The 20,284-nt window shown below is 40.5% G+C and overlaps 1 protein-coding gene across 1 annotated transcript in view; it reads right to left on the bottom strand.

Annotated features, from left to right (window-relative positions):
* Positions 1-445: 445 nt before the first annotated feature.
* Positions 446-20,284, bottom strand: part of bmal1a (basic helix-loop-helix ARNT like 1a) — a 29,436-nt gene continuing 9,597 nt past the window's right edge. The window contains exons 3-20 of the mRNA XM_061036836.1: positions 18,355-18,418; positions 17,651-17,798; positions 17,328-17,348; positions 17,131-17,163; positions 15,476-15,505; positions 14,707-14,864; positions 13,953-14,032; positions 13,504-13,596; positions 12,920-13,037; positions 12,020-12,169; positions 8,787-9,033; positions 7,777-7,883; positions 7,542-7,692; positions 7,369-7,448; positions 7,160-7,268; positions 6,627-6,720; positions 4,755-4,848; positions 446-4,661 (exon numbers count right to left, since the gene is read on the bottom strand). Of these exons, the coding sequence (XP_060892819.1) occupies positions 4,504-4,661; positions 4,755-4,848; positions 6,627-6,720; positions 7,160-7,268; positions 7,369-7,448; positions 7,542-7,692; positions 7,777-7,883; positions 8,787-9,033; positions 12,020-12,169; positions 12,920-13,037; positions 13,504-13,596; positions 13,953-14,032; positions 14,707-14,864; positions 15,476-15,505; positions 17,131-17,163; positions 17,328-17,348; positions 17,651-17,798; positions 18,355-18,400 (1,917 nt within the window). The 5' untranslated portion in view covers positions 18,401-18,418 and the 3' untranslated portion in view covers positions 446-4,503. The remainder of the gene's footprint in view (positions 4,662-4,754; positions 4,849-6,626; positions 6,721-7,159; positions 7,269-7,368; positions 7,449-7,541; positions 7,693-7,776; positions 7,884-8,786; positions 9,034-12,019; positions 12,170-12,919; positions 13,038-13,503; positions 13,597-13,952; positions 14,033-14,706; positions 14,865-15,475; positions 15,506-17,130; positions 17,164-17,327; positions 17,349-17,650; positions 17,799-18,354; positions 18,419-20,284) is intronic.

Genomic DNA, 20,284 nt, shown 5'->3' with positions numbered 1-20,284 from the left:
GAGCTGCTTCCACACTGACTATGATTATTTAATGCATGAGTTCAAAGTATAAGCTAATGCTTTAAATAACTTTTTGGCCCACAAAATCAAACCATGAATAAGCGAACAGGGTTTCTGAGACTCCTCAGTGGCTCATCTGGGATGTAAATGCACAAACAGTATTATATACTGACCTCCTTTCAGATGCCCGCTTCATAAAGAGACCTGTGAAAGCCGTGCCAATATTTCCTACGGCCTTCCTCGGCGTGCAGACACTTCCAGCAGCTGGATGGCAACATCGTTTAAAAATACCATTGGGCTGCTCTGATTGGCCGAGAGGACGGATCAGGTATAAACCAGAGTCATGAATGTATCCACAGAGGAGACTTTGGCATGCTGGCAAAGAAATGATTTCATGAAGCAGATTCTTGTTCCGCTCAAACAAGAACACAAGCAGCACGACGTCTTGACAGAAACCAATAATTTTATTTTAAAAATATTTCACTGCTGATACATACAATACACTCATCATACTCATATATATTTGCATAAAGTATACTCTTAACATGATAATATTTAAAGATTTGATACATTATTGTCAGGTGGGGAGGGGTATATCAACAGGGGGGGGACGACACTTTATTGTAGTGTGTAGCGTAAAAACATTGAAAGAGAAAACCACTAGAACAGATACAGAGGAGACCTCGCCAGCTGCTGCCTGTTGGAGGACAGGAGGGGGGAGGGGGTTTATATTCCTGGTTCAATCCAACTGTGGTCACTTACAGAGTTGTATACTCAGATGGGCAACACAGAAGCTGTGCTTCAACTTCTAGCATTTTATCTTTCATTTCTCATCATCTGCCAGTATAGAAAGAAAATGTATCACATCGCATACAGGTGGTACAGAGAAGCATGATTTCTTCATGACATATGGCTAACCTTTGTAAGAACTCAGAAAGTCACTGAAAAAAACTCAGCAATGCTTTGAATGTGTAAGGGACTCTAAAACCAAATGAAAGCACGAGGAATGACATTTCCCAGGCTTTCTGTTAAAACAAACTTGTTAGCTTTTAGCATAAGATGGCCTGTTATTGCTCAATTTGAACTTCTCCAGAAGGAGAAGTTTAATTATCAACAATTGTTTGTCCATTTAAAAGAATTTAAGTTTTAAAGTTTAAGGTAGTGCACACTGATACCTGATTTCTGGTGAACTAAACAGGTCCAGTGTTTACATTAATTTGACAAAGTTTTAAGAATATTGGGATTTCATGGGTTGAAAAGAAATCTACATCACACACAGTTTCAAATCAGACAGACGCTGGTCAGGACTGATCTGTCATGACATGTCCATAAAGAAACAAATCAACCTCAAGTACGTGAGAAGGGCAAAGAAAAAAAAAGAAAAAACGATCTAAAATCTCAAATGTAGGAAAGAATCAAGAACAAGTAGAAAGAGATTTTCCATTATTACTGTTTCATGAGTTCAGACATTTTTCTTTGTCTTTCCAAATCCGGCTATCATTTACAATGTTTTTTTCTTTCTTCATATTTTAAATCAAGACGGCTCATTCAGTCTTTACAGACAGCAGGAGAACATTCAGAACATCTATGAGCCTTGTTCAACATCTTTCTGGATATTTGAACTTTTACAGGAAATCTTTTTAGAGATGCCAAATGCTATGCTCTTTTTTTAAGGAATGAAAAGCTCGTCCACATTTGTTCTTTCTCTTTCTGTGTATTTTAGATGATATATAAAACAGTTTGCTATATATTGAGTGATATAACAGTCATGTATGATATCATTTTCTTTGTGACATGTTTTTTTTTGCATCAATTGATTTTTTTCTCTCCAAACAAATGAATTCCAGAGATGCATTTTTTGATTGATGGTGGTCTGTGCATTTTCCTTCCCTACAGGCAAACTTCTTATCACTTCCTGACAACTAAAGGTGTGTGAGACTGCAGAGAGCTGGCGAGGTGAAGAGGTTGTGTTGAGGAAGAAACGGACACTGAGATGAAGTACTCCACTCAGATCCTTCTGGCCGTCCCTTGTGACCCTCTTAACTGTCACAGGACGTGATAAGAGAATGTCAATCGGCTCTATCTGTGTTACAAAGGCCTAGTCTGCTGGATCACTGAAGTGACCTGTTTCTATACTCGGCCCCTACATTAAAGCCCTCAGGTGTAACAAGGTAGTTTGCTTTGACAGTTCGGTGCAGCCATGGTATGTCAGTTTTAACAAGTGCTAATGTTGAGTTTGAAAGTCAAGAGTAAATGGGTTTTTCAAAAGTACCGCTACAGTAAATCTGTCTGTTTTGTAATAGAGTTTACATCAGAGGCATTTTCTTCTCTTGAACTTCTCACAAACTCAGAAAAAACAAGTTAGAAGGTGGCTGTTTCCAAGCCCAGGTTCTCAAATGTTAGGTCCATTTTTAAATATATAGATCAAAAGGCAAACCAAAAAAATAAAAATGCTTTCAAAGGGCAGTCTAATCTAAAAGAGTCAGCCCTCCTTTAGATTAGATATAGTTCATGGACCAACAGTCTAAGTGCTTTCTATGGAGTTTACCGTCAGGAGAAGATGAGGAGGTGGAGACCCTGTGACCAACACCATCAGGTTGATGTTTCAGCAGGCTGAAGCTAATGTACCTGCCAGCTGTGTTAACCTGTAGAAGGCCCTTTGTGAGGAGCAGACCTCCATTTATTGGCAGTGAGGAACTTGATTTGTCTTTGTTTGCAGTTGAATAGTTCTGTAGAGATTGAAATATGTCAGCAGAGAGACATCAGGCACACACCTGCACACTGAGCTGGAGCTCCCACCACATTCAATTAGCCTCCTGTTCTCCATTCAGCTCTGACTCCCCGTAGTAAAGGTCCTCAGAGAAGTCCTTCACTCTGTCTCTTTATTTTACCTCTGCTGAGAGCTCGGTAACTTTACTTTCAGGACTTGCAGCAAAAATGTTGTGACTGCCGACTCAAGAACAACGAGGTAGAGGTCTTCAAAAAGGTAGAGGGGACTGTGTTGGATTTGGGGTCTGATGTGCTGCACTAAGTGGATCTGAGGAGACTCGCTTTCAGCTTTGATCACATGTCATTATGGTCAAAATCTTGCTTTTGTTGTTGAGGCAATTAACTGGACTGAGGACCGTCTATCATCCTTTCCACTTCTCCCTCAAGGGGCTGAAGCCTATCCCAGCATGCACTTGGGGAGGGTCCTTAGGAACATCCTCCTTTCCCCACCTTGCAAGATGTTGGTGATTCCTACACATACACTCTACCTGGGAGGACTGTCCAGGTATATTTGGTGACCATATTGGATTTTTTTTTTTTAAACTGTAAATGATGGCCATCTAAGACGATACACAAGTGAGTGATCTGCACACAATTTATATCCATTTCCTGTAGCGTCCGTATACTCAGCAGAAGTGGAACACTGATGAATCCCTTACAAGCAGGGCAGAACTTTGGACTTGTGAAGACCTCTACTCAACAGGTGATCTGAGTCACTGGCTGCAACACTGAGATAATTATGGGTATCATAACTTACAGAATGTACTTCAGGTCATTTTAGGCAACAAAAAAAAAGTGTAAAACTGTATTAAACTCAGTAAAAGTACAGAATCCTCAATCCTTCTGGGAAAATATTTTCTGAGGATGAGCTTAAGAGGAAGTTGGAGAAAAGTGTGTTACCGCTTATGTAAGTTGAGGAAACAGCAGCAAGGTGGCTTCAACACATAATATTTAGTCATTATTTAAATGAACTGAAATACATGTTAGTGATAATTTGTGGCTGGGAAATAAACCTTTTTTAGAATCTTACACGCGAGTCCACAGAGAAAAACTGCTGTGTGTTCATTACCCATGTTGAATATCAGCTGGGTAGGGGGTGCGCACCACACACGACATCTCACCACGAGACTTGAACATTATCCAGATGTTGAGTTGGTCGCAGCATGAGGCAGACATCGACTGCTCCCCACCAAACACTCCTCCTCTCCCCATCAACCTTGGATGAGTGTCTGTGAATGTCTTTGGAGTCCTGTGTTGGTGAGTGGGCTGGCTGCTGACCCAGAGCCACTGTTCGACAGAGCTCGATCCATCAGCAGGCACATTAGCAGCACAGTCCTGTAATCTGCCCCACTGTTGTTAAGTGTAATGGTCAGTCACTGTGGCGATGTAAGGGAACATCTCGTCTGCATGCAACTTTCACTGCAAAAAATATCACACTTGTCCACTCGCAGGGAATGATGAATCAAAAAGTATGAGTGGATTCCTAACTTCAGCAGGAGCCACTCAGACTGACATCATCTCCATTTGTGTGTTGCTCTTTTAGGAAAAATCTGTGCAATCAACAGACATTTTCATTTTAAAAAATCATTTGTTGAAACAGACATTTTTTGCAGTGTAGTCGTGTGCAAAAAGCAAGAAAAATGGCAGCCAGAATTCAACCTGACTGGAATCTGTCCTTCAGTGGCTCTGGTGCTCAGAGGCAGTCTTTCTCTGCTTTTTTCCCTTACAGCTTCCTCACAAAGGCCAGGGCAGGTCGCTGAAGTCCACGGGGCCTCCCAGGCCGGCGTCCGCCTCCAGCAGGGACATGATGACCGCCATGGCCGCTTCGTCGTTGCTAGGGCTGCTAGAACCGGGCTCGTCCATGATGTCTATGCTCAGGTGGGAGTTGTCACCTGGACCAAAACAAAACAATAATGTTTGTAAGGGCAAACAGCAGAGTGTTAAGGGTGTGTGAGTGTGTATGTTAATGTGTGTGTCTGACTCACTCATGATGGACTGGTTGGAGTATGGGTAGCCTACAGAATCAGGTCCAGGAATGATCCCTGTGCTGGGCAGATCAGGTGTCCCTCCATTCTGAATCTATAGAGGTGACACACATACACACACATCTCAGTTTACAGTGAACACAGATCAGTTTCCACCTGAGCTGAAAATGTTTCCATTCAGTCCTCTGATATCTTTGTGTTTGTTCACAACAGACTCAGTCAGAGGTACATGAAGAAACATCAAACCTATAATCATGTCTTTTAATCAGTTTAAGATTCCTATCAGGTCAAAAATACAGCAGAAGAATCAGGCCAGAGACTTATGAAACTGATAAAAGAGATATTTTAAATAAAATAAACCAGACATTAACTCTTAAAGGAAAAGGGCAATGATCTTTCAAATGTTTTTTTCTTTATTCTGTTCTGTGTCGCCTGGCAACCTCACAGTGAGACACTTCTCCGGGTGATTAAAATAGTCTGCCTTAAAGCCATTGGTAGATACAAGTTGCTTTATCATTACGCCTTTAAAACTGATGAACTGAACGAGATTGAACTTCTTCAGGGAGACGATCTGTAGAAGTGTATTGTGTTGCATTTGGACGGAGCCAGTTAAGCTCTTTTCTTTGTGTTCCTACTCCTCATGCTGGGTTTGGGGACCTAGCTGCTAGTTGTGGTAGGGTAAAGATTTTTAAACTTTGATACGGTTCTAGCAAAAATCCAATGATATGATATCTGTTTGGTTACCAGGGCAACAAAAATACAAGTTCTTGGTACCCAATCAAAGCAAACTCTATCACACTTCCTAAATTACAAAATAAAATGTAGTAAATCTAGACAGTGTGCAGCAAAATATTTTCTAAAGCTTCAGTGATTTTGGATAATATTGATTATTAGCACAATGGACATTGTATCCTAAAAAATATGTTGCATCAAAAAAAAACAATTTTTAGTGTAGAAAGATGCCATTTGTTCTATAAAGTGTATTTATCATTAGATGTTTACATCTTGGGTCAAAATGTACCAAACACGTTCCATTACTCTTTTATTGTATATATTCAAATTTTAATATATTTTATTTTATTTATTTCATGTATATAATGGTCTAATGCTTGGCTGGACATTTCACTACACATTGTTCTGTGTATAATTGTGTATGTGATCATAAATGTGAAACTGTGGAATTGAATGGAAAGCATGATTGACCTTCTCCTGAAACTTAAAGCAAGCAGGCTAATAAGAAAACTTTCTAAAAATGTGATTGCCCAAATCAAAGTGGCTCAAGTAGATAATTTAACCAACACCTGGGTTATGATGCCAATCTTTAAGATAATGGTTAACAATGAAGCAGATCAAGATCAAGACCGCCATCTAAGATTGATAAACTTATGGAGCCGCTCTCTACGCTCTGCATGTTATCAGAGAGAGAGAGAGACGTCCACTGATGTGGGCAGACTCCTGAGTGAAACACCTGGAGTGTTTATTAAGATTATGAAATGTGCTGCTGCTGAAGGCCCTTAAAGCGGGGTGGGACATTGTGTGCTGTAAAGAGAGGACAGGTGTATGTGTGTGAGATTATGAGAAGTGAAGGGAAACAAGGTTCAGAAAATAAAGTTGTTTGTGAAGATTGTGAGAAATACAGAAATATGACAATTTAATTTTAAAGATATTTAAACTGGATTTTAATTCAAACCAACAACCTACTTTACTTTGTTTAATACTAAGGCAAATTATCATTATTGTAAATCAAATTCTTTCAAACTAATATCTAAATGTCAGACACCAAAGTAAGGTAAGTAAGGTCTGATAGATTTCATACTGCAGTCACATGTGATAAAATACTAACGAGCGACCCTGTGTGTGAGCATGTGTTACCTTCTTGCCCCCTGGGGAGCAGGTGTCGGGTGGAGGGGTGCTGGTGATGTTCAGAGGGCTAGAGCCACAGCTTGACGGAGAGGAGCCTCGAATCCTAACAGACACACAGATGGTTGATTCTTAAATACACATTTTCTAATCATTAGATTTCCCTGTTTGAAAAAATATGACTCGGTGCAAATAACCTAATGCAAACTATTCACTCCTACTTTTAACACTTGTACAGGAATTTGTCAGCATTGCTATGACAATTAGTACATTTCAAGTGGGAACAACTGTTATAATTTCAGCACCACAGCAACAGTCTGAGTAAGCGTTTGTCTGGAGGTTTTTTAAAAACTTAGCACGAGAGCCTGCAATCGTAAAACATTGTCCTAATTAACAACTGAACGCAAAGTTTGTTGCACAACACGGAAAGCTTCTGATGTAGGATAAAACATCTTTCTGTGTCATCTAAACCACAATCACCTGATTTCTAACTAGGTCACAGCATTTTTTAGGGGTTAAAATATACAAATGTAATCTCTTCTCACCTTTGGATTTCCATCACTTCCTCTGCAATCATGCGTCCAATCTTGCCTGCTCCTGCTCTTGTGCCACCAGGGATGCCAGGCACCGTCTGCAGCGCCCGCCTCCCTCCACCTGTCAATCAATAACAATCAGGATAATTAGGTTTCAGTAAGTGTAAAGATTTGTTGTAATCAGATAAATTAGCCACACATACAGGAGTGTGTGTACTTACCCTCTGAGGTGAGAACACTGTCCATGCTCTGAGGTGAGGCAGCAGATTGAGGGTATTCTGATACTTCCATCATGGGACACCTGGAGAAGAACACGCATTTGTGGAATTATTTTTGATATTTTAAATCTCTTTGTCATCAGTGTTACATGTGTGATGTGTCTTTAGATACTTACGACACAACTGTGTTGGTGGAGACGATGTACTCCACCTCCTTGGTCCAGGGGTTCATAAAGCTGAACCAGCGGCTCCTCAGCGTGATAAAGGAGCCATCTTTTATTTTGAATTTGTAACAGTTGGTGTTGATCTTCTCTCGCATCTGAAGCACTGCAGACACATCCATCAACAGTGTTAGTGAAAACAAAATAATAATAATTCACATAGCATTATTTATCTATCTGTCAGATGTACCTTGTCTGTGGCACTCTGCCAGGTGGCCGATGTCATCCTGGTGGAAATACTCATAGAAGGAGGTTCCCAGCAGCTCCTGGGGCAGGTAGGCTAGGATGGCTGTTGCTCTGCATGGACATAGAGAGAAAGGTTTTATTGACTTACAGTGTGTGGCTCCTTAAACATATGAAAGAAAACAGAAGTTCCAAACATATTGATCTGCAGCAAGAAAAAAAAACCTTCCTTAGCTTTTCTTTAAGACCAAAATTAAACATATAACTAACCAGTATAATAACTCATTATGGAAGCAACAAGAAGTGATTTATTTATATTTTTCCTCTTGCTAATTTGAGATGATGATGTCAGATTCTAGTCTAGGTTTAGTTGGCCAAAAAAAGACAGATGTAGATTATATCCGGGATATACACGGGAAGACTGAAATATTTCAACGTAAATATGTGTCCCATTATATAAACATGTCAACTCCTTTTTCATTCAGTGCCACCACACACAACAATCCTGACCAAGATAGAAAAACTCAAACTTCTTTAACAACACTCTGTTGTATCCATCAAGCCTACTATAGCTGCAACAAAAGAAGCCCCCCAAGATGGCAGTAGCTGAAAGGCTTCAACCCTCCTTTGAACACATAAATATACCCATCCAAAGGAGTATTCTAGGAGGGAAATCTCTGTCATTTATTTTTTCAAAACCAGTTTACCACCAAAGAGCTTCTTATTTAACTGCTTATGTACTGTACAGAACGCCTGATACACTAAAGGACAATCTTCAAGAGATCCTCTTTACTACTTTCTAATATTGCTCACAGTAAACATGTTTACAACACAACTACACACTGTAGACTTCAGATAAACAAAGATAAGCTGAGGAGGCCTTTTAGGACTTTTTTGGAACATGTTAAATTGCTTTTAAAAAATACATAATTTTAGAAGATGAGTAAATCACAGAGGCTTTCCTTTGTCCCAACACAAACCCAGTTGAATTCTCTACACGTTGCTTTGGAGTCTCACCTCTGGTCCACGAAGACAAATTTGCCGTCGATGGCGTGCCGGGAGACGTACTCTGTGGGCTTCACCCTGATGTCTGCCAGGCTGGGTTGGGGGACGATGTGGGGATGCAGGCGGCCGATGGCCACCAGGCAGCTCAGGTTGCAGCCCTCGTTGTCCGGCTCGTTGTCCTCGTCCAGACCCATCTTGGTAGGCGGCCAGCTCTTCAGGTAGCCTGTACTGTGGATTGTGCAGAAGCTCTTACGGTCTGCTGCAGAGACAAGGGGGGGGGGCGCTGTTAGAGCTTATATCAGGAGTGGACAGGAAACATCTTAGTAGGATGCCATCCCCATACTGGGTGGATTATGAGATTCTTACAGTTCACTTAATCTTACATAATCTGACGGGTTGATCACTTTTTAAACCTTTATGCTTGAAGATTTTAAAATAGCTTACATGCTTTCACGAGGTAATTTAAGACTCAAACAAGAAAAATGTTTAAACAATAAAACGAAAATTGACAACACTCAATGCATTGGGACAGTTAAGCTCTTTTCTTTGTGTTCCTACTCCTCATGCTGGGTTTGGGGACCTAGCTGCTAGTTGTGGTAGGGTAAAGATTTTTAAACTTTGATACGGTTCTAGCAAAAATCCAATGATATGATATCTGTTTGGTTACCAGGGCAACAAAAATACAAGTTCTTGGTACCCAATCAAAGCAAACTCTATCACACTTCCTAAATTACAAAAAAAAAATGTAGTAAATCTAGACAGTGTGCAGCAAAATATTTTCTAAAGCTTCAGTGATTTTGGATACTATTGATTATTAGCACAATGGACATTGTATCCATTATTTAAACAATAAAAGGGAAATTGACAACACTTAATCCATCGGGACATGTCTTACATTCAACTTATCATATCATCTCTCTCTTCATCTTTAAGATTAGCACACGAGGTGACTCAGGTTGACACACGCGCATAAAGGAACCTTTTAACGAACAAGCAGTAGAGACAGAGAGTCAAGTCCAGCTGAGCGACCTCTACAGCAGATAGGTGACTTCTCTCCTACAGAGCCCTGATCACCCTCTCTTTGTAGAGTTTAGTCTTCTCTCCTCAGGCAGACTGTACAGACTGTCTGTGGTGAAGACTAAAAGGCATCGGGTCTCATTTGTACCTGCTGCTATTCGTCTGTTGAATAGCAGTTGAATTTTAATTCCTTGCTCATTGCACTTTCACTTTTATCATTTTTATCATGATGCTGGAGGATCTCTGCTGGGCTTCAAGTTTCATGTTGTATGTACTTATGCATTTGATGTTTGGATGATTTATTAGTGTTGTTTATGTATTTGTATGTCTCCAGCTGCAAACAAATTTCCCTGCGGGGACAATAAAGATACCTTTGACCTTTGCATTTCAGCCGCAGTTCTAAGGTTTCTTCTGCATGTAACTACAGTGACTGAGTGTTCAAGTCCTACAGGCAGTATGAGTGCTTGAACCCATCCGATGAGGACACAAAGGGACTAAATCAGCTTTATCTCTGCTGATCTCAGTTTGTCTGAGTGGTCACGTCTAATGTCAAAAGGTAGCTGGCTGCACGTTCTAAGTTTTACCATCTTAAAGTAGCATTTCAATTCCATGAGTCCCTGTTTAACTGTTGAGTATAACACTTTATGAGCATTGATCCATAGCTTTTTTTTAGATGACAGGGAGAAATTGGACTCACTCTATCTGACCTCTCAAATACTAAAATGTCTTCACTTCTGTATATTTCTCATCAATATGCATTAAGGCAAGACATTGACTACAGTTTAAATGCTCATGGACTTTATTGATGCAGTAACATTTTCCCCGGGTGCTTTTATGTGCTGAGATGCAGGCATGAGTTTTAGCCTCCATAAGAACTGTTTGTGTCACACATACTGAACTTGAACCTTTGGACAGGAATACTCCCTGTTGGAGCCTCCGCTATAATCAAACTCTTAAGTTTCCTTTTTAACATATCTTGCTCTATTTATAAACCTGAAAAAACATTTTTGATTTAGACTCTGCACTGAAATAAAAAGATATCACCACTGGTCCCTGAGGAGTTCTAAAATATGACAGTTTTTTAGTCCCCACTGTGGAACACAGAGTATGACTTCAGAGGGAGAATAAAGTTTGTCCGTATGTAATATTAAGATAAAAGCACTAAAAAATTCATCATGAATGGCGATGCAGACAATCTGGGTTGCATGGCTTTTTTAGAATGGCCTGTAAATGTTCTCCTGACTATAAAGACACTCAGTTTACACTCCAGTTCCCCTCCATGAGCGACTAACAGAGCACAAGCAGTATGTTTCATCTGCTCTCAGGCCGAAGCAGCACTTATGATGAAGAGGGCTGAAAAAGACATGTGCTTCTTAAAGCTTGAAAAACATTTGGGATGTGCTCTTCTAAACGTTTAGAAAAACAATAAACTAAAACTAACTAAAACATTAAAACAATGTATTGCATCGTTTTTTTTAGCATCTCTTCAGACTGTTACACTATAGTTGCCATTGATCAAAAGTCAGTGGCCTGTGTGCTGGATGAATTTAGCCCAAATGATTGAATGAATCACAGGGGCTTGTCATGACACCTGCAAATCATTTGAAATACAAGAGTGGATGGAAGAGGATGCTACATCACTAGAGCTTTAAAAATCTCATCTCTATTAGCCCTTCATGCTGAGCTGCATATTCACATGCTTTCTCTCTCTTTGCTACTGTGAGCTGTCGTACTTGTGATCAGTTCACTCAGAGCTGTGGTTTGTGTTACTGCTGCTTCTGTCTTTGATAGTTTCCTTTTCACAGACTGCTTTGATTGAATAAGGGTAAGGTAAATAACGTAATGCATGCACTCAAAGAGGCCAACTTCCTGGGTGGTATAACAGATGCTTTCATGCCAACTGAGGTGTGATTCCTGGTTCTAATAAGGATGTGCCTCTAAAAATAGAAACAGAGGAACACCAGGAAATTAGGGCTTTTGCTCTCATAAGACAGTAATGAAAGGACTGAACAAAGTGTTTTCAGTACAAGGGGTACAGGTTGATTGTGAAGAAGAGCTCTTGACTGGTACTGAAGGAGGAAAACTGAGATGCTTTAAACAGCACAAAGCTGCTTTTAGAAGGGCTTGGAAAGCATCATTAGATTTGAGGGCAAAAGGAGAAATGTGTGCGACTTTTATCTAGAGAGAATACGAGTGTTATTCTTGGTTTAGGTGAGCAGGTGCTGTACCTTTTTTCTTAGAGCAAGTGGAGGGAAAGTCTTTGTCCTCTACTTTGACAGAAGGCCTGTTACATTTCATCCTGCAGAAAAACGACCGTCTTGCTCCAGAACAGAGTCTAGAAGGACCCGGGGTGATGTCCGTCTTCACTGGAAGACCGGCTGCAAAGAACACAAACAACAAAGAGTTAAAGCAACAGGCTGCAGATCATTCCTTCACATTTAATCAAATAACATTTGTGTCCAGCCAAAAGTTGAAAAGATTATCTGCAAATGTGGAAAGTGAAATCTCTCCCCCCTTTGTTTAAAAAAAACAAACATAGATAAAACTGTTCTGGAAATACATTCTAACCATCAGGTCAACATTCCTGTAGCTAAATTAAGTTTTGTCATTTTGGGGGGCCTCTATTTCCACTCTTCTGCTAACTTTGCTTTGTTTCCTTGCAGGAAATGTATGAAGGAAATCTATTCAGCCTTTGCTCCTCTGTAGGGAGTTATTTAGAGGTAAATCCTTGACATATCTCTCTATTCGCCCTCTCTTAAAATAAGATGTAAATGACCAAATAAAAAATAATTAACCCCATATTTCTAAGAGGAACAATAAATAATTCTGCTCTTTCTCAGCCTTTAGCTTAGTTATTGCAATGACTCAGAACGATGTGATACCAAAGAATGTGCTATCAATGAGCCAAACAGGGATACAAAGCTGCAGCAAGCAAACACGCTGAATATACTTTCAGTTTAAAAACAACTCCATTCATTGATGGACAATATAACCAGGTGCTGAAATTCAGAGTTAGTATTTTGACTGACGTTAAGAAGGCAGCCTTGAGATGGTTGGTAGCTACAGCTTTAATCCTATGGGGGAAAAACACAACCCAAATGCTGGATTCTAGTGAAGTATTTTCTTACTTTTAGCGTCAATGAGCCTCTCTCGTGGCGCTGTGTCGGAAGAGGACAGCTGCTCCTTGACCTTGGCTATGTCCTTAGGGTGAAGGTAGTCGAACAGGCTCTGACCTATCAGGTCATTCTGGAGACGAGAAGAGAACAGAGGGAATGAAGGGAAAGTGGAGTAGAATAAAGAACTAAATTAAAAATCTCCATCAGCTAACATTTAACTTCTCTGAAGTCGGTGCTGTGATAAATGCTACATTAATTATTCACCATGGCAGTGATTCCAGGAACTAAAAAAACCTTAAATCTTAAGTTTAAAACTGAACTGCTGACACACAGAATCTCCAGTGTGCACTAGAAAGTTGTGATGCTTCTTAATAGTGATATTTTGCTGAAATGTGGGAACACTAGCTTTTTCTATGGAAGCTATGTGCTTCTGTATCATTTTCAATGGCTGTCCAGAGAATTCACCTCGAAAGGTTTAATGTATAGGAAAAGCTGAGTAGCTTTAACATAACTCATTTCATATCAGCACCGGCCGTTAGAGCACAGAGCGGTTAATAAGTGCCTGGACACCAGTGAACAACAGTACATTAGCATACCTGGCTGTAATTGAGAATCTTGTACACCGATTCAGACACAAAGAGGATCTTTCCACGGTCACAGCCGACCACAAACAGGAAACCATCAGCAGCCTGCATTGTCAAATACACAAACACACAGGAATAAACATGGGACACTTTATACATGTTCTTCATTAAGGAAATCAAAACATCTAATTGTTTCAGTTTTAGAATGAATGGTGTGATGTTGCTCTGATGTAGATAGCTTAGTTATATTGTATATAATAACAAGTACACATAAAGACTAAATGTGATGAAAATGAGCCTCATCAGCACTTTGGTGTTGTACTGACTGTCCATCTAGATTACCATGACATGTCTCCGTCTCCTGCCTGAATACAGATGTAAATGAGCTTCTAGCTGACTCTGGTACAGCTAAGTGGCTGTTCACTGTCCATGTCAAAATAAACAAATAGCACTGCACTCACCCTTAGTATCAAGTGCTTCAGTTCATCATCTGAGAGGAAGGAAGGCTTGTAGTTGGCCTCTGTGTAGGGGTTGGCTGCACCTGCAAACAACAGTAAACACACCACTTACACCTGGATCTAAGCACACGGCACCTGGACATGGAGCAGTTAAAACTCTGTATAGACCTCTTTGTGTTAAAGTAGTAAACTTTCATCACTTTAGTCGCTCTCATCGAACACATTTCCTCATTCATTTTTAATACAGACTGCAACGCACAATTATTTTCAGTATTGCTCAATCCATTTTGTTTTGCATCCTTTGTTAGTCAAATAAAAATAATGTATTTGTCAGCTGCCTGAACAGAGAATAAAAGAGAAGTTTACTGCTTCACTCTCTTTGGCTGCATTCTCCCAGACTCCAGGTAATTAGAAATAACCAGACAAATAACTACAACTGGTCACTATTTCATTAGGCTTGAAGTCTGCCTCTCTTTCCCTTTCTGCCTCATTGAATGATATTTTGCAGCTACAAAGAGTTTTTGTTATCTTGGTTAAGACTCATTAATTAACAATATGCAACAATATGAGAGGGGGAGCGCACACCTACACATAGACAGCACGGATACAAAACAAAAAAGACACACAGATTAACTTTCTCTTGAATTCTTAATAAAGTCTGAATCGTACCTACTCGTCACTGTATAAACTACAGCTTACCGATTCCTGCATTTACCAAGATAGTATCTAACAATCTGTTTTAGTAGTTGGTCCTGACCTCTGAGTGTCTTCATGTGCTGGACAGCCATGCGCAGGACCGTCAGCTTGTCAAGCTTGCGGGACATGGCGTTACAGGTGGGCACCAGTGAGGCGAGCTCGTCGATGAAGCTGTTCATCTTGTCCCTGCGACGCTTCTCGATTTGGCTGTGGGCCTCCCTGCAGAGGAAGAAGCAGCAGGCATTAACAGACGGCGACCTAACACTGATGGCTCCCCTCTCATTTCCCCATTGTGCTGCTGGTAATATTCCAGAGGAAAAATACACACAAAAAAAAACCTATTGGTTGAAAAAAAACAAAAAAAACAACTCAAACCTAAAACTGCAGGTGACATAGATTCAAGACCGAACAAGTTATCCTTTAACAGGCTGAATTCTTGTACTCCGTATAATCCATCACCTTAGTCTCATGGTTTAAAACTGCTAGAAACACGCTGCTCTCTGAAGCTGAAAGATGAAATGCCATGTTTGGTGTTGAGTCTATCCTTCAGGACTGTGAGAACACTTCAGAGTATCTATCCAAACATGTCTGCTCTGCCTTAACTTGCTGCTCAGAAGAGAAAGGGAGCTTGTCATTAGTCGTTAGGTATGCTTTTACACTCCCCACGTAATGCTGTGATCTATACACTTCCTGTGTATGACGTTTCTTGTTATCAATGTATACAAAGCTCCCTCTGTCCTTAAGCAGACGCAGTGACATTTAATTCATGTAATAGAGATTAGAAGGTATGGGGAAGGAAACGGAGAGGGAATGGAAAGGAGTTTTTATACCTGGCATTCTTAATCCTGCCCTGGTGGTCACTGCAAAGACAAAACAAAGAACAATTAGAGAGGGGGAAATTGTCAAACAAATGTCTGTGTCTAAGGTTTGAACGTTTGGGACGGGAGGTTATAGACAGAGGAAGGAAAAGGCCTGGAGGGAATGAGGTCACAGCTAACCTCAAAGCTTCTGTAACCAACCTCATTTGCTGGTTTTAACAACATCAGAGCTTATGCAACGAGGGTAATAATGGGGTTAGATTTGACTGAACAATCTGATGACTGCTGTAATACAAATATGACGTAGTTTGAATAAAACCTCTTTGCATTCTTTCTCACGCACGAGGTTACATGACAGTAGAACAAAGAGAAGGATTTCCACCCCACCCACTAAACTACACCCAGAAAAAAATTCTACTTGACACAGACTTTCTTGCTATTTTTTTTAACACAGAATTCTAGAAATAAATAAAAGGTTTCAGTAAATACTTTTCCCTTTAAGAACCTCTACTTCAAAAAGGTCAGTTAACACAAATTACAAAAGAAAATTCTATGTTTGTAATTTGCCTCTAAATAGATCTTGACAGTAAGGGCGCACTCACACTGGGCAATTAGTACAGAGCACATTTGATCCCCAAAGTGACATTGCTCTGGGTACACTCCCTCGGTCCTGGCACGGATGGAAGAGTTGCGCTTCGGCACAGAACAGTTCATGCACGATCACGAGCACGGGTACACAGCGTAAACATAAAATATATTGGATCCGTTATCAAAGAAAAAGAATGTTATGGCTGTATCTGACTGAAATGACTCAGAATGAGCCACAGAGTCAGTAAATGCAGTCATATTGTCTGTGTTTTTCTCTGATGTGCCGATGCAGACTCGACCCCGGTTAGTCCTGGAGCAATGTGAGTGCGGTCCAGCAGGGGATTAGGGAGGAAGGCAATAGTGCTTAAGCAAGGCACGGACTAGTGTGAGTGCGCCTCAAGGAGTGTTTTATTCAACCTGGTTTTTAAGTATTGACTTTCTGATTTCTGATTCCAAACCAAAACAAAGAAGGAGACTAACATGAGTCTTATGGTTCTAAAGTCTTACAACATTTTCATATAACCAGATGTTCAACATGCCCTTCAGTCTTCTATCATGTAATTTAGCCTATTCTCAGAAAAACAACCTAAAAAATAATGTTGGGGTGAGTGTACAATAACGTAGAAAACAACACTCAGCGCTTTACTTTTACTGTCAGCGAGTCACTTTGTTTGACCAGTGAATTAAATCAGATGAAACAAAGCCACTGTTGTTGCAGAAATACTGTAAGTCAACATATTGATTATGTTATCTCAATGAGGTCTGTGCTCACTTTTGACACACACTTGTTGCCATTAAAGACTACAAGGTCAACTCGATGTGCAAGCAAGACTCATTTACTGCAGAAAGCTACAACAGAGCTTTAACCTTTGAAGCAGGGTGTCCACCTGATGACCCCAGTGATGTTGCCCCCCACCCCCCCCACCCCCCACCCCACCCCACCCACCACACACACTCCCTGGAAACCCCTTTGTTGCCCTGATCATCTCTACTCACATGATCTCAGGTTAAAATGCAGGTTTACAAAAACATTTGATCACCTAGTCCTAAAATTGAACTGAATAATGATGGCTTCTTACCCTCCCATTTTGTCTTTGTCTGGGTCCATATCACTAAGGAAGAAAAAAAACCCATATTTGTTTAAACAATAACTTCACATCAGTTCACTGGGTTAAGCAGCTTTGTCTTGCAGTCTTTAGTGCATCCAATCAATCAAAGGTCAGTGATGTTTCAAATCTGGACTTTGTGCCAAAACGATTAAATTGAGTCAACTTACTCGAATGAGAAGCCATCAATTCTGAAAAGAAACACAAATGAAATGATCAGATTTTGTCAGTGCAGTATTCAGAAAGGTGATTTTAAAAAGCAAGATGGCTTGACTTTAATAGTGCACATACTTTCTGCAGAGACTTTGGCAGACAGTTAAAACTTCTGCCCACCTGATGCATTTGCTCGACTGTGAATTCAGCTCATTTACTGCTTTACACCATCTGTTGCCTTTGTGTCATTTTTGTTATCACTTTCTCTGTCTTGGTTTCCTCATCATTCACTTAACATTTTATCTTTCCCTCCCTTTTATTGCCTTCCTGGTGTACTTACTGGTAGTCGGTGGTGCTGCCCTTCCTCTTGCGGGTGTAGTCCATGCCAGGCGTGCTGATGGAGCTGGAGATGAGGTCGGTGGAGCCCGGGGACATGAAGTCAGTCATGGTAGACGAAATGTCCATCCTTTGGTCTGCCATCAGGTCATCTTAAAAAGCAAAGACAAAAACCTTTGGTCACTCAACCAAACAGATTTTCCTGAGGAACAGGTGCTCTGTAATGAGTATTGTTACTGTAAGCAGGTGCTTCATGTCAATGGATACAAAATACAAGCTCCTATGTGAACAGATGAAGAAACTCAAAAACAAAGCAGAGAAGAGACTGTTTCCATTGAAGTCGATTTAAATATCACTATGCAAATAACAGAGAAAGAGCAGTCACTCTATGTACAGCTCCTGTGTATGAGACAGATATCACTTCAGTATTAGTCATCTATAGAGGGACTGTTGATTGCTATGGTTGTTTGTATGAATATGTAAATAAACCTCCTCTTGTATCAGAAGCATGTGCAGGATTAGTCATATCATCTTTTTTTACAGCAGAACTTTGTGACATAAAATCTTTCAAAGTAAAGATAAAAGCAGGCTTGTTTGAAAAAAATCCCAGTCAGATGAAGTTTTGGTTGTAAAGATAAAATAATTAATATAAAAGATCTAAAGGGAGTGTCCCAGTTTAGAGGCAGCACATTATGAAGTCACACTCACCACAGATGTTCATCACAGCCTCTGTGTTAAAATCATCTCCTTCCATCCACTCTCGCGCCCTCAACTGTGAACACACAGAAACACCACATTAGGCAGGGGAAGAGTCAATCTGAGAAACTGTATGCAGACAGTTCCAAACACTGAAAGAAAACACACACACATGCAGTTACTGTTGCCTTGACACATAACAAACATCCCACCATCTAGGTCAGGAGTGGAGGTCGAACACACAGGAAGCCCCTATTGTCTTAGTTACTGCGTGTGTAGAAATATTGTGTGTCTCTGTTATTTTCTGAGATTTAGGTCATACCATATCAGTTACTTGACAAACAATAATCAAAGTCAGAGTGATGTGACAGCCGTTTTAAAAGTGCCTCATTGCATCTCAGAATCCACTGTAGTATGCTTCATACCATGCTATCTGACATATTTATTTGCAGAATAACGTTTTTCCTACTAAAACAAAGTTGTACTTGTAGAAGTGATGGTGGGGACAGAGGGGTGGAGTTGTCCATTGAATATATTGTCATACATTACCCTATTTCTATTATGTTAATCATAAGTATTAGGTCAGTTTATATTTACATTTTCTTGTTCTACAACTTTTTTTAGTGTGCGTTCACAAACAACTTTATTTTTTCTCTCCTTACTTTAAGTTCTGTTATCAACACATGCACATCTTTATACAAACAAAGCAGCTTTTCCCGCCCCTTACTGTTTCCCTATGCATGTACTGTATGTGTCTGACCTTCCATATTGAATGGTAAATGGACTTGAGCTTGTGTAGCGCAGTTCTAGTCTTCTGACTACTCAAAGTGTTCGTACACCACAGTTCACACCTACACATTCACACCATTTCACACACTGATGGCTGCTATGTACAGTGAGGCTGCTATAATAATAATTTATCCTTTATTAATCCCGCGAGGGGACATTCAGTTTTACACTCTGTTTAATGAACATGCTACACACACATGCACAAACTGGATCCTATGGATATGCATTAATGGAGAGATGTCAGAGTGAGGGGGCTGCCCACAGCGAGCGCTCCAGAGCAGTTTTGGGGTCCGGTGCCTTGCTCAAGGGCACCTCAGCAGTGCTCAGGAAGTGGACCTCTCCAGCTACCAGACCAATTTCTGGACTTGAACCGACGACTCTCCGATTTCCAACCCAAGTCCCTACAGACTGAGCTACTGCCGCCCCAATAAAATGTAAAGTGACCATCAGAAGTAACTACTCGCATTCATACACCGCCAACGAAGCAGCGGGGGCAACCTGGGGTTCAGTGTCTTGCACAAGGACACATCGGACCTGTTGCTGTAGGAGCTGGGTATCAAACAAAGGTTTGGTAATGACTTATCGCATCCATTGTAGCGTATTGCATCTTAACTTTCCAAAACTAAAAGTGCAGGATGACATCATCAGGAACCAGTCACAGAACTAAAACAGCGATTATAATAGAAGGCTCACATTTAGCCTGATGTTTTAATGGGAGGGACAGCGGACGTCTCCTTCTCTTTGATACACTGTAGAGCATGCTTAAGGTGTTGCAGGTTATCAGATGCAAGGGAAGATTGTCCTCTAGTCTAGCTCATTAACCGAGGGTGGCGATCTCATATTGATGGAAAAAGGAAAACGTCAAAATGGTCAGCAGGAATACTTGGGTGGCTGTAAATATACTTAAGCAGCCTGCCAAGGTATTCTCTATGTATTGGGAACACTAGAATATTCATACAGAGATAATGCCAACTATTCAACACACTGTGAGCTAACTTAAGCACTTTGTCTTTATCAGGGTCCAGAGCTAAATAATTGAGTTACTTCACTTAAAGAGTAACTTGGCAACATGACACAAACAATCACATCTCCGACCTCTCTGGGTGACGAGTTCAAGCGTCTTTCTTTTCTTCACTAAGACCTGCTCACTGTT

Source organism: Labrus mixtus, chromosome 4, assembly GCF_963584025.1.
Source record: "Labrus mixtus chromosome 4, fLabMix1.1, whole genome shotgun sequence".
In the NCBI taxonomy this organism is placed as follows: domain Eukaryota; kingdom Metazoa; phylum Chordata; class Actinopteri; order Labriformes; family Labridae; genus Labrus; species Labrus mixtus.
The sequence above is the reverse complement of the archived record's forward strand: the minus strand, read 5'-3'. Positions and strand labels throughout refer to the sequence as shown.